The sequence below is a fragment of the Protomyctophum parallelum genome (assembly GCF_964188405.1).
Source record: "Protomyctophum parallelum genome assembly, chromosome: 20".
Lineage (NCBI taxonomy): Eukaryota > Metazoa > Chordata > Actinopteri > Myctophiformes > Myctophidae > Protomyctophum > Protomyctophum parallelum.
The window spans coordinates 24421715-24434666 of NC_139718.1; the positions used below are offsets into that span (position 1 = coordinate 24421715).

At 39.6% G+C, this 12952-nt stretch overlaps 1 protein-coding gene across 4 annotated transcripts; it reads left to right on the plus strand.

Moving 5' to 3' along the window:
- Positions 1-267: 267 nt before the first annotated feature.
- Positions 268-10817, plus strand: elavl1a (ELAV like RNA binding protein 1a). 4 transcript variants are annotated; one of them, XM_083792427.1, is made up of 7 exons: positions 268-366; positions 1720-1779; positions 4199-4379; positions 5028-5131; positions 5764-5947; positions 6345-6570; positions 7279-10817. In XM_083792427.1, the coding sequence occupies exons 2-7, from the start codon at positions 1744-1746 to the stop codon at positions 7601-7603; spliced, it is 1056 nt and encodes a 351-aa protein (XP_083648553.1). In that variant the 5' UTR covers positions 268-366; positions 1720-1743; the 3' UTR covers positions 7604-10817. The 4 variants fall into 4 exon arrangements, with proteins under 4 accessions (XP_083648553.1, XP_083648556.1, XP_083648555.1 ...); XM_083792430.1 differs by having other exon boundaries at positions 5764-5917; XM_083792429.1 differs by lacking the exon at positions 268-366 and adding an exon at positions 817-889.
- The last annotated feature ends 2135 nt before the right edge of the window (positions 10818-12952 follow it).

Genomic DNA, 12952 nt, shown 5'->3' on the forward strand with positions numbered 1-12952 from the left:
GGACACTTTGGTATATAAGGCGTATTATGCGTATATAAGTCTGGGTTGTGTTAGTGTAGTTACCTTGTCACTTGTAACTATGTCTCTGTGTGTGTGTGTGTGTGTGTGTGTGTGTGTGTGTGTGTGTGTGTGTGTGTGTGTGTGTGTGTGTGTGTGTGTGTGTGTGTGTGACTGTGTGTGCGCGCGCGCGCGCGTGTATTATCAACCCTGCAGAGGCGCTGCAGTGCAGAATAGAAGTAGGCGTGGCGTCTTTCATCAGCCCTACGTTTTTTTTTTTTTTTTTTTATCACGAGAGTAGTGAATGTCGTAGCCGCCGCCAAGAAGAAGAAAATACAAGACGAGAAGAAACGCCAACATTTAAAGCTGGTAAGCATTGGAACGTAAACAAACGTCATATATTAGCGTCATCATGAGTCGTTTTTTTAATCACCTGCGTTCGAATGAGCCACATTCATGCCATGCTGCTTTTTGAGGCCTTGGTAGGATAGGCAGCCAAGGCAGGCTAACTGGCTAATGTTAGCCGCTAAGGCCTTAACAGCACAGCCATTACCGTCGTCGCGTTACAAAGTAATGTGTGGCACGTCGAATCCTGTGACTACCAAAACGGACAGCTGTTCGTTCCACGGGTGTATGCCGCTTTGGCGCCTTGTAGATTTAAAAAGACGACAGATCAAACCAATGCAATTGTTTTTTTTTCTCCTGGTGGTTAATGGTTATTGAAAGTTATGAAAATTACTGTCACGCTCTCGGCGATTTGGACATTTCGATAGTGGTTCAGAGGAGCATTCTTGTCTTGAGTTGATAAGGTCACCAGTTTGAATGTAACGTAGGTGGTCGGTGGTGCGTGCGTGGGAGGAACTGCACGGAGAGCGCCGTTCTCTAAAATGGGGTGCGTTCACTTTCAAAAGACGAAAAGAAGCATTACTTGCGTTCAGTGAATGACTGGGACACTAGACACCGCAGAGACAGTCGGTTTAAACTTAAGATTTAGAGATTTCGGGAATTATTGTTTACCGTAAGTTTGTTGTTCTGCGTCGTTGTGTGTGTGACGTTTGCAGTTGGAATGTCGAATAATCGTGCAATTGACTTGCCAGGTAATATAGGCCAATGCTCGTTGTGCAGGCCCCATATCTCTACAAGTCAGTGATGGCCGGCCAGCTATCGCACTGCAGTGTACATTACAGGGTTCATTGATTGGGTTAATTGGTTTATGCAACCAAATAAGCGTCCATTTGGTTACATTCTATTGTGTACATACTGAATTACAAATGATACAATTACCACAGTCTAGGGAAGTCAACGCCCCCAGGAGACATTTGCTACACGCCTATAGAGAACGTGAATGGAACATTGCGATAGATGTTGGGTAGCTGCAGCAGGACAAAAACAATGTCAAAAAAGTGAAAAAGTCTGAACACTGAATATAGGTCCTTATCATTTTCTATTACATTTCTGTACATGAATTGGATATTTCTCCTGTTACACTTGGAAGAACAATCATCTTGAGTCTCTTTTTCAACCCATTAGATTGAATGGCCCCATTTTGATTGCTGTTTTTATTTTTCGCATTACATCATGAATCAAAGTTCATGGCATGAGTGTTCTGTCAAATGCTTGTGAAATGGTCTATTGTTATTAATCCTTGAAGAAGCAACCTTGCTCATTTGTTCACAAGTGCCCTGCATTTTTATTTATTTAATTATGCTTATTGCCCTTCAGCCTCAGGAGCAGTGAAGTGTCTTCATGGCAGTTCGGAGAGGACACATTAGGTACTTGAAAGTGAGTATCAGATCCCTGTTACAAAAAACAACGTTACATATTATGGTCTTTTTAAGATATGGTGTCTTGTATTTGAGTTCTCAACGGGCCTGAAAATTAACACCCGGCACTAACTGGGCCCTAACTGATCAGGCCCGGCCGGCCCTACTAATTAGCATAGATTTTAGGCTCGGCCCGGCCCTAAAGCGTTGGGTCTGGTTTGGGCAGAATTTGAAAACTCTACACGGAGTAAAAGTGAAACTCCAGTCAGCAATAAATACAAGGACAGAACTATTATTTTTATTATAAAAAAAGAAGCTATATATATATATATATATATATATATATATATATATATATATATATATATTATTATTCTTTTCCCTCCAAGGTCCTGAGGCCGGCCCTACTGAGGCCCGGCCCTACTGATTAGCATAAATCTTAGGCCCGGCATGGCCCGAAAACGTTGGGTTGGGCCTGGTCGAGTTCGGGCAGAGTTCGAGAACTTTATCTTGTGTCCATATTGATTACTGAATAGATTTGATCCATCCAGGTTTAGTTCTGTGATTGAAGTTAAAAAAGGCAGCACCCTTGTAGCCACGATGCAAAACAATATTTAAAAAGAAGAAACCAACGTTTAGAACTAGCAAGGTCTTCTTCAGACTTGATTGATTGCACTTCAAAAGCATAAGTAATTAAGCAAATCACATTGAGAGAAACGACGCAAATATTGAAACGCAAAGCGAAAGCAAATCAGGAATTGCAGTTGTGAGTAGAGACGAGACAGAATTACTTGACTACCTACAGGAAGCTTTAATATACATGATCTAAATATTTAATTCTTGTTTATCAAGGCAGGGTGACCATTGCCTCGGAAAGCCTCAGACGTTTTTATTTCCAGGAAGAGGGTGACCATAACTAAGTGGGTAGAACAAGGGTTCCCAAAAGGTAGACGACATGACATGCCCGTAAAAAAGTATAATAAAAAATTGTCAGCCTGGGCCTGTCAGCTCAGATCCACAATGCAATACCTTTTTTATGTTTTCAAGACATGTTGCACATGTCAGTCAGCAGTGTATAACTTGGTATTTTAATGTTGACCCACTTCAGTTCTCACATGGTGTACCGAACAACGGATAAAACAATCTCCATCGACTGAGTATCGACTGACTATTCAGATCATAGCTTTTCAGGGTACAGACTGATTCTCGGTAATGATTTTTTTTTAATTGATTTCATATACATTTTCTTCAAAGGAAGGCATTGAGGGTGATCAGAGATCCCCTCCCACAGACTTTTTCCCACCAACATGGCCCATGTTTACTTGTTTTTAATACAGGACTCATTCATCCTCTTAGGCCCATCTGTCTTACCCCACCGGAATACCCAATCACAGCCATTCCATTGCATGAATGGAGTTCTGTCAGGTTCACCACACGACTAGTTCCCCATTCAGTCCTGATCCCATTTCAGCCACCGGCAACTATGTCCACTAGAACACACAAACAGAGGAAACAATCAAGAAAAAGCTATCATAAGACTGAGTGATACATCCGAGGCCCTTTCAGACTAGTGTACATAAGCACATTGAAATATGACCTAGATTATATTTATTTCAGTGTTTTTATTAAGACTAAAACGGCTGTGCTCTATTGACATTTATGGGACATAATTGTTTGGCATCGCCGTTAGTGTTACACTAATGACATATCTTTGAGTATCAGATTGGCTTTATGCAAATCACAAAAAGAAATCCAGCCTAAAATAGTCAACTAGTGTATGTTTCAATCTGTAAATTAGGTTCTCACTTGTACTCCCATGGTATGCATAGTATAACTTGGGGATTGTCGTTTTTGTACTGATGTGCTTTCTCACTGCTCTGAGAATAGCAAAGTATGTTACTTTGTACTATTGGTGGAATGAAGAAAACATTTTGAATGTAGTTCATGTTTGCCCACAGGGACATGCCTGCTATGTTAATGCACTTATGCTTTGGTTTCCATATTCAGCGCTGTCCTTTAAAGTAGTGTTAAAGGGTTAGCTGAGGTGACTGACTGGGACAACGAGGTCAGCAACGTGTGTAATTGACAGACGGGCTATGAAGTGCAGCAATGTGTTCTTCTTGACTTGGTCAAGTTGATCATAGTGTACTGTAGACAGCTGCAATTCAAATTTGGCTGGGTTGAGAGTGTTGGCAAGTAATGTATTAAACTGAGTGGATTTTGAGTCCAGACACCTTTCGACTGAGTTAAGTTTGCAGTGTTTTTGTATCATTGGTGCTAGTAGTAAATGTGTGTAATCTAGGAGGCCACTTTCTGGGATGATTATAATCATTTTAGATTATTCTAATGTTCTCATGAACACTGAGCAAATTCTGCACCCAACTAGTGAACAGTTGCAATGACTACCACTAACTGTGCTCCTACTCGTCCATGTGCAGGAGGTGTATGACATGTCTAACGGTTACGAAGACCACATGGGAGGGGACGAGGGGAAAGATGCCAAGACCAACTTGATAGTGAACTACTTGCCTCAGAGCATGACACAGGATGAGCTGCGGAGTCTCTTCAGTAGCATTGGTGAGGTGGAATCGGCCAAGCTCATTCGGGACAAAGTTGCAGGTATTGCTAACTCAACATCCCATGGTATGCTTTGCTGCACAGTTCAAGCTTAGAACTCAGACATACTCAGACAGGTGTTCATTATCACAGTAGGTTTTGAATGTCAGGGGACTTAAGATCAGACACCATGGCTACAACACAGTTGGGGGTCCAACACTGTGCCCAACCTCTGAAAACCTTCGTTCGGTTACTTGTGGACTTTGTATCTGGTCCACTGTTGCCTAATAATATTGACACGTTGTGTTTGGCATCATCAGTTGTAATTTTCTTAATTGTTTTGGCTACACATGTTCAATGTTGGCTTAAATTTTCATGATATATACAGGCCAGCTCTCTTTCTGGCTCCTGCAGCCATAGTGTCTTCATTGGAAATGCCACATTTATTTTCATTTTTGGGTTATTTGTTTTGTCAAAACTCTTATTGCATTCACCACCCCCACAGGCTGCTGTTGTATTTATTCCAACAAATACGATCTTCTTTAATTGAAGTCCTCCTTTGTTTTGTTTGTACCGACTAGCATGAAATGTGTAGATTTGCTTTGTTTGAATTATTTATTTATTCAGTATGCAGTTTTTTGTTTTTTTGTTTTTTGTTTTAACTATACAACTTTTTTTTGTTATTTTATTGTTTTCCTTTTTTTTCTCTAGGCCACAGTTTAGGGTACGGATTTGTTAACTATCTTAACCCTAGTGATGCAGACAGAGCTATCAATACACTGAATGGACTAAGGCTACAGTCCAAAACTATCAAGGTAACGTGCAATAAGGTGTTCTATTGTCAACCCAACGATGTCATGTCATGTAACTCCTGTGGCTCCTGTGCCGTGCGCTACCTAGCTAGTACATGTCAACCCAAGGAAATGGTACTGCTTTGATAGCTCGCCTACTGCCTTATTTAACAATAACAAAGTCTACAGAATTTTACTTAACATTTTATTTCAATTTTGTTTTGATGCTTTGTTTCATTCTTTCAGAATTCATTTTATTCATTATGAATTTGTTTGCTATGATTTTCCTATGTACTTTTGAGCATACTCATTTTGCACAGACCATGCCCTGGCATCTAGACCAGCTCGATCAGGGATTCACAGACTGATCTGCCTTTTGTTTTTTTCTCCTTTTTATCATCACATTTATGTAGGCTTAAAAGTATTTAAAGAAATGCTTGCTGTAAACAAAAACTATCCACTGGATGATAGTAACATGATAGTAACATAAATGCTAAGCAACAACAAACTTAGACCAGTTGCCCCTTTATTAAAAAATAAAATAATAAAGTGATTTCGGGGCTTGTGATAAATGTAAGTCATAACAATAAGCTGTTTTCCTTATTGTGCGTGTAATTAAGTGGTGTACTGAGGCTTGTGTTGCTTCCTGTTGCCAGGTGTCCTATGCACGGCCCAGCTCGGACACAATAAAGGACGCCAACCTGTATATCAGTGGCCTGCCTAAATCCATGACCCAGAAAGATGTTGAAGACATGTTTGCCCGCTACGGACGTATAATAAACTCCCGCGTGCTTGTCGACCAGGCTTCGGGTAAGACAGCAGGGCCGGAGAATGAAGAAGGTATTGCTGTCTTATATGCACCGTACTGTCAGATCATTTCTCAATGTAGAAACAAGGGTTCCACTAGGATACCAGCTCGTCTATGAAATGTCTCTTCTGTCTTACTTTTGTCTGCCTGCCTGGTTTGACTATTTGTGGAATGTTTAGGAACTTATATTTGATTTCACATGATTTAGAAAATATACTGCCCTTGTGCAATTTGAGTCAAACTTTGTGTGCTACTATTACTGTTGTCAATATTAGTCCATAATATAAAAGATGTATAACTGTTCACCGCTAGATTTATTTTGTCATCACTATGCATATCCAAACTTTTTGAAGGATAAAACATTAAAGAGCTTGTAGTTGAATAGGCAGCATCCCTTTCATCCATCACATATCGCCTCCTCTCACTCAGGTCTGTCCCGTGGGGTGGCATTTATCCGCTTCGACAAGCGAGCTGAAGCAGAAGATGCCATCAAAGACCTGAATGGTCAGAAGCCTCCTGGAGCCTCTGAGCCTATCACAGTTAAATTTGCCGCTAACCCAAACCAGGCAAAGAGCACTCAAATCATCTCCCAACTGTACCACAACCAGTCTCGCCGCTTTGGAGGACCTTTGCACCACCAGCAACAGAGGTTCCGGTAAGGAAAATTACGACACGTGTTCAAAGACTTCATAGAGCATTATAAGATTACATCATCTTGGATCAGACAGCCTTTCTGCACTAGAGCCTAAGGGCCGATTCATACTCCTATTTTAGAGCCGAATAAAAGTCGGTTCGGCGCTACTAGAGCCTACAATTTGACGTCATTTGAGGTTCGGGGGAGCGGGTACCGTCCTAAAGTCGGCTCTTCGGTGCTACTGAAAATTTCTGACGAGCCGAAATCATTTCGGCACTACAGCGCCGAAACAGCGGTAAAATAGGAGTATGAATAAGAGCCCTATTTTTGTCAGTGCCTTATCCCTAAACTGCTTTGCCCCCTTTTTTATTTATCATTTTGAAAAACATTTTAAAATTGTTCAACTAGCCGATTTACATAGACATGTAAGTTTGTAATATTCAGATGCTACAAGTAAGACGCGCAAACGCGTGAAGCGAACGCAGCTCATGTGTGTGTGGTTGTGTGTGTGTGTGCTACAGCTGCGCCCTGTGTGTGTGTGTGTGTGTGCGTGCGTGCGTGCGTGCGTGCCACAGCTGCGCCCTCTGGTGGCGGGCCGGTGGTGTAACAGCGTGACACCACACAGCGTGACACACACACACACAGACACTCAGCCCCTGCTGTCATAGTAAGTGGCTCACTGCGTTCGCAATAATATCTGCAATCTTGCCCATGTCTCCTTATTTCCAGATTTTCCCCCATGAGTGTTGATCACATGGGTGGCATGGGTGGGGTGAGTGTGCCAGGAAACTCCACCTCAGGCTGGTGCATCTTCATCTACAACCTGGGCCAGGATGCTGACGAGGGCATACTCTGGCAGATGTTTGGGCCGTTTGGTGCAGTCACCAATGTCAAGGTGATCCGAGACTTCAACACCAACAAGTGCAAGGGCTTTGGCTTCGTTACCATGACGAACTACGAAGAGGCGGCCATGGCCATCGCCAGCCTCAACGGCTACCGACTTGGAGACAAGATCCTGCAAGTGTCCTTCAAGACCACCAAGGGTCACAAATAGAGAGAGAGATAGAGTTGGACAACTTTGGATGAGCAGGAGAGAGATGGACACAATGACAACCATGCGCCGACTTTCATTGCAGACAATAGAGGTATAAGTTGGCAAAGTTTGGCATAGCAAATTGGTTTTTAGTGTATTCTCACTCAAAGCGGAATTAACTCTTTGCATCTTTGTACTTGTCTAAAAAGTGCGTTTGTAGGTGCAGTTTTTTTCTTCTCATTTTCATTTATTTTCTTGTCTTTTCTTTTTCTTACTACTCATACTTGGGAATGCTCTGAATATAGTTGTAATTATGGGGCGGGGTGACCAATTTCATACTTTGAGAACGAATTTTCCTGTAAAGCTGTAGAATATTGTCCTTATGTGCTGCATTTGAAATAGTCATTATAGGGACCAGATGTGGGATGAAGGCCTGTACGTGCCCTGAGATAGGCTTTCGCCAGTGTGCTGGAAGTGGACAATAAGTTACTAGATGGGAAAGCGTTGCACACCTCTTCCCATTTGCCAGACATTTCATAGTTTCTTTGTGATGCGTCTGTTTATTGAAAAAAAATATCACAAGAGACGAGTGTTTTGCTTGGAGGCATTGGTCAATATTTCCTTTTGTTCTTTTAATTTGAGATTACAGTGCTGTGTCCTGGACTCTGGACCCTATGTAGAAATAGATGCCTTAATTTATCAGAAAAACCCACCACCCTGCTCACAATGGCTCATGTCAATCCAACTAGCAAAAGCACTTTTAACCAATCTGTTTTAGGCTATTAAGAATATCGGTCTTTTTCAATGTTATCTTATGTTGTTGCCTCCCTCGCCTGGTGGCGCAGGATTTGGAAATGTGTTTTTGTTGTTTCGTAATCAATGTGGAGGGGTCTTTTTTTTTAAATACAGTATAAATTAACCGTATCTCAAAAATGAGTCCTGTGACAAAGCACACCCCAAGTTAAATATTACGGAAGATGGACCAAAGACATGGGGAAAATAATATTTTCTGCCTGGATGTGTCAGACCGTGAACATTTTGAGAAGCTAAATTTACCCCTTTTTGAGATTCTCCCCCCCCCCCCCCTTTTAACAGTTACTAAAATTTACCGCTAAGAACATGAAGACTGGCTCTTTTTCTTACTTACTTTTTGAATACCTATTTTAGTTTGAAACATTTTTTTTTTAAACCTTTTTCTGCAGGTGTAGAATCTAATCATTTAAGTTAAAAACTGAGTGCTCATCTCAAGTTCAAGGAGAATTAATGGCCTTTAACATTTATTTTTTTTCTGTTAGGTTTGCTTTATTTTCTTCTGTTTTGATTGTTTCACTTTGAAAATACAACCATTAAATTTTATTTTGTTTTGCTGAAAGTTTTGTTTGGTTTGTTTTTTTTGTTTTTTGTTTTAAATTTACTTAGAGTTCATTTGCATTTTTGTTTAACTGTAGTGAGTGATGCACTATGCATTTTTATGGACACTACCCATGCTGTCGTTGCCGAAGTGGGTCTCTGAGTCAATGATTTGGATTCAGTGGGTGATCAGTATCCTAATAGGTTGCGCCTTTGTTCTCTTCAAAACACCCAGCCTAAGTCAAGGAAAGGTTTTATGCTGTCGGCACTGAATGGCTAGAGAACTTTATGATGTAAGCGGGGGAAAGATGGTGTCCTCCCCTGTAGTTAAGATGGGGAGAGTGTCATCCCTTTGTGGTCAGGCCAGTGAGTAGTAATTGGTACATAAATGAGCAGGGGGGAGAATTTATGTTTCAGTATGGATAATAGTTGCTGCTGTTAACCATTCCAACCAACGGCCAAGCCTGCAAAGTGACTTTGCTGTCCTGACATCTGAATAAAAGTGTATGTTGAAATACTTAACTAGAGGGGGAGGAAACGGCTTTGGAGAGTTGAGGTAAGCCTAAGGTCATATTGATGCTAAATATAAGCCACAGTAGTAAAACATGTTTCTTTCATGTTATTTCTCCGAAGCGCCGTGTTAAAATGCTTGAAGGTATTTTCACTCTTGTTTCCTTTAGACCCACAGTTCAACAGTATTTCTATGAATACTATCGGCACTTTTATGTATGCCCTTGTTTTAAGCATGTTATCGGTAAAATACTGAGGAGCTATGTGGTCATTAATGGACAACCCTAAGCAATTTAAGATTAATGGTATTTAAATATCTGTCTTATAGTAATTCATGTTCTGACCCCTCTGCTGTGGTCTATCTGTAGCCCCTGAAGTTTAGTCTTCATGTAATGTACCGGTAACCTTAAAGCAGAGGATTTCAAATTACTATTAGTTTGAAATTAATATAATGGATCATTTTCACACCACATATCTTTGTGCAATACTATGTGAGCTTGCTCAGAGCAGGTAAAGATCTGTTCAAATCGATTTGTCTTGGCCATTACCTGTTTTATTTGTTATTCTGAGATCAGTTCTTAATATGACGTGTTAGAATTTTCTCATTAGTATCATAAAAGAAGGCAACATTTGTTTTAAGGCCGGTTGGGGTCTTGGTATCCAAGGTACATTTCAGTTCTTTTTTTTATTTTGCCTTAGTGTTGGAAAGGCTCTGAGTACTTGACGGCAGCAAGCATAGCATAATTTATTTTTACTGTGATACTTATATATACACGTACACATTATATTTGAGTGTTTGTTCCTCTGAAAGTTTTTACATGGGTTATTGATTTTAACTTTTGACACCTCAAGGCAACATTTTTTAACATTTGAAAAATTGAGTTTAAAATTGTTTCTGATTTGAGAAAAACAATGTTTTATTCAGTGTAGTTTTGTTTGAACTTTGAAGGATCACTATAAAACAAGATGGACAGCCCAAAGGTGCACACAAGCACTTCTAAATGCCCCATATTCTATGAGGTCTTTGAGATTTAAACTGGGTTTATTTATTGGTTTTCATAATGCTTACAAATTTTCTACATGCCAAAAATGGGACTATTTAATTATATATACACCGAAATATGTTCATGTGACTATTCACTAGTCACCTAATTGTATTTGATGTGTGCCGTTATTGTGCTATCCTTTAATTCATACTCATTTAAATGTACTAATTTCATTTTGTATTTATTAATACCTGTTCATTTCAGTTTACTGGCGGCTGATGAGTTCCAAAATTGTGGACTGGAGAGAAACTTTTTTAATAACAATGGTAAACATTATTGTCCCCTGTAACCTGATAAACAAACAAACAATAAAAAACTGGAAGCAATAATTGGAGTGGATTGTAGTACTCTTCTCTAAATAAGAGAAAATGGAAGGATATTGGTTTGGAACTTTAGGTGACCTCTGAGTTGTATTGCCTTGAACCTGCTATATAGAATTTTTATACCATGTGCCATGTTTCTGCATTCTCATGTACAGTATAGAATTCCCCTTGATGTTGACAGTACTGTCTCCATATACAGCTCCATCTCAATGAATTCGAATATTTTGTAAAAGTTCATTTTCTTCCGTAATATAGTATTTAAAACCTTGCTTTTATCTTGATTATGGCATACAGCTCATGAAAATAAAAAAATCCTATCAATGAATTAGAATATTTTACGAGATGTCGACCATCTGAAAAGTAATAATGTATGCAGTTAATACTTGGTCTGGGCTACTTTTGAACAAATGATTTCATCAATGGGTTGTGGCATGGAGGTGATCAGCCTGTGGCACTGTTGTAGTGTTATGGAAGCCCAGGTTTGCTTTGATAACAGCCGTAAATTCATTTGTATTGTTCAGTCTCATGTCTCACACGTTCCTCTTGACAATACAACGTAGATTCTCTGGGGTTCAGGTTAGGCCAGTTGGATGGTCAGTTAAGCACAGTAATACCATGGTCAGTACACCAGTTACTAGTAGTTTTGGCTCTGGACAGGTGCCAAATCGAGCTGAAAATTAGCATATCCATGAAGCACGTCAACATACTGAAGCACAATGTACTCTAAAAAGATGGCTGTGTTGAAACCATGGTTAAGTTTTCACTGTCAGTGGATCAACACCAGTCTCAACACAACCGTCTATTATGATATTTTACAACACTGTATGCCTAAGTACATTGACAAGCTTTATGTTGATGCTGATTTTCCTTTTCCAGCAGCACTTGGCACCTGCTCACAGAGCCAAAACTACACAGTGATGATTTAGGCCATGTTATCGGCATGGTGTTGGTCCACTGACAGTGAAAACTTAACAATGGTTTCAACACAGCCATCTTTTTAGAGTACATTGTGCTTCAGCTCGATTTGGCACCTGCCACAGAGCCAAAACTACTAGTAATTGGTGCACTGACCATGGTATTACTGTGCTTAACTGACCAGCCAACTGGCCTGACCTGAACCCCACAGAGAATCTAGGTTGTATTGTCAAGAGGAAGGTTTGAGACATAAACAATTCAAATTAATTTACGGCTGTTATCAAACAAAGCTGGACTTCCATAACACCTCAACAGTGCCACAGGCTGATCACCTCCATGCCACGCCCCATTGATGAAATGATTCGTTTGAAAAGTAGCCCTGACCAAGTATTGACTGCATACATTCATATACTTTTCAGATGGTCAACATTTCTCGTTTAAAACATTTTTTTTTGTGGTCTCGTAAAATATTGATAGGATTTTTTGATTTTCATGAGCTGTACGCCATAATCATCAAGAATAAAAGAAAAAAAAGGTTTTAAATACTTCACTTTATGCACAATGAATTGTGCATAAAGTGAATTATATTACAGAAGAAAATGAACTTTTACAAAATATTCAAATTCATTGAGATGTAGCTGTATATTATGGTACTATGGATATGTGTAGGCTGGTTCCAGTAACTGTCTCGGCCAGATGGGGGAGACATACCCATATATTTTTACTGAGCTTTGACGTAATATAATGTATGTATGCAAATGTTTTAGTTTGAAAACGCACACAAAACAATTAAAACAATGAATTCATTTAATAGAAAAGAGCAACATTGTACACCAATTAAAACCTTTTTATAAAAACGTCATAATGTCTAAGACATTGACATCAAAGTCATTCACATAATGTAAAAAAACATCACAGAAATCATTTTCTTTCTTTGTCAACAGAAAGATGTATTCTAAGATTTTGAGATTCTCATTAAGTGTCAAGTGGAATATGTTAAGGTAGCTACGGTCCAGTGCTGTTCCACAGCCTCAGGCAACTCAAAAACCTCATTCAAAGGTAAAAATATAAATGTATATAGAATTGCATATTATGATATGCAACTCTACCTTCAGTGTCTACTTTGTTACCAGTGACTGGTTAACATGAATTAATGTCTAATAATATCAGACAGTACTACATGTTGTAAAAAATATCAAACAATCACCAGTGCACCATTATTGTCC

Excerpts from the sequence above, each read along its gene's own strand:
- elavl1a (XM_083792427.1), top strand. The coding sequence starts at position 1,744 with ATGGCAGTTCGGAGAGGACACATTAGGTACTTGAAA. Across the intron at positions 4,380-5,027 it reads CATTCGGGACAAAGTTGCAG|GCCACAGTTTAGGGTACGGA; the intron begins GTATTGCTAACT and ends TTTTTTCTCTAG. Across the intron at positions 6,571-7,278 it reads CACCAGCAACAGAGGTTCCG|ATTTTCCCCCATGAGTGTTG; the intron begins GTAAGGAAAATT and ends CCTTATTTCCAG.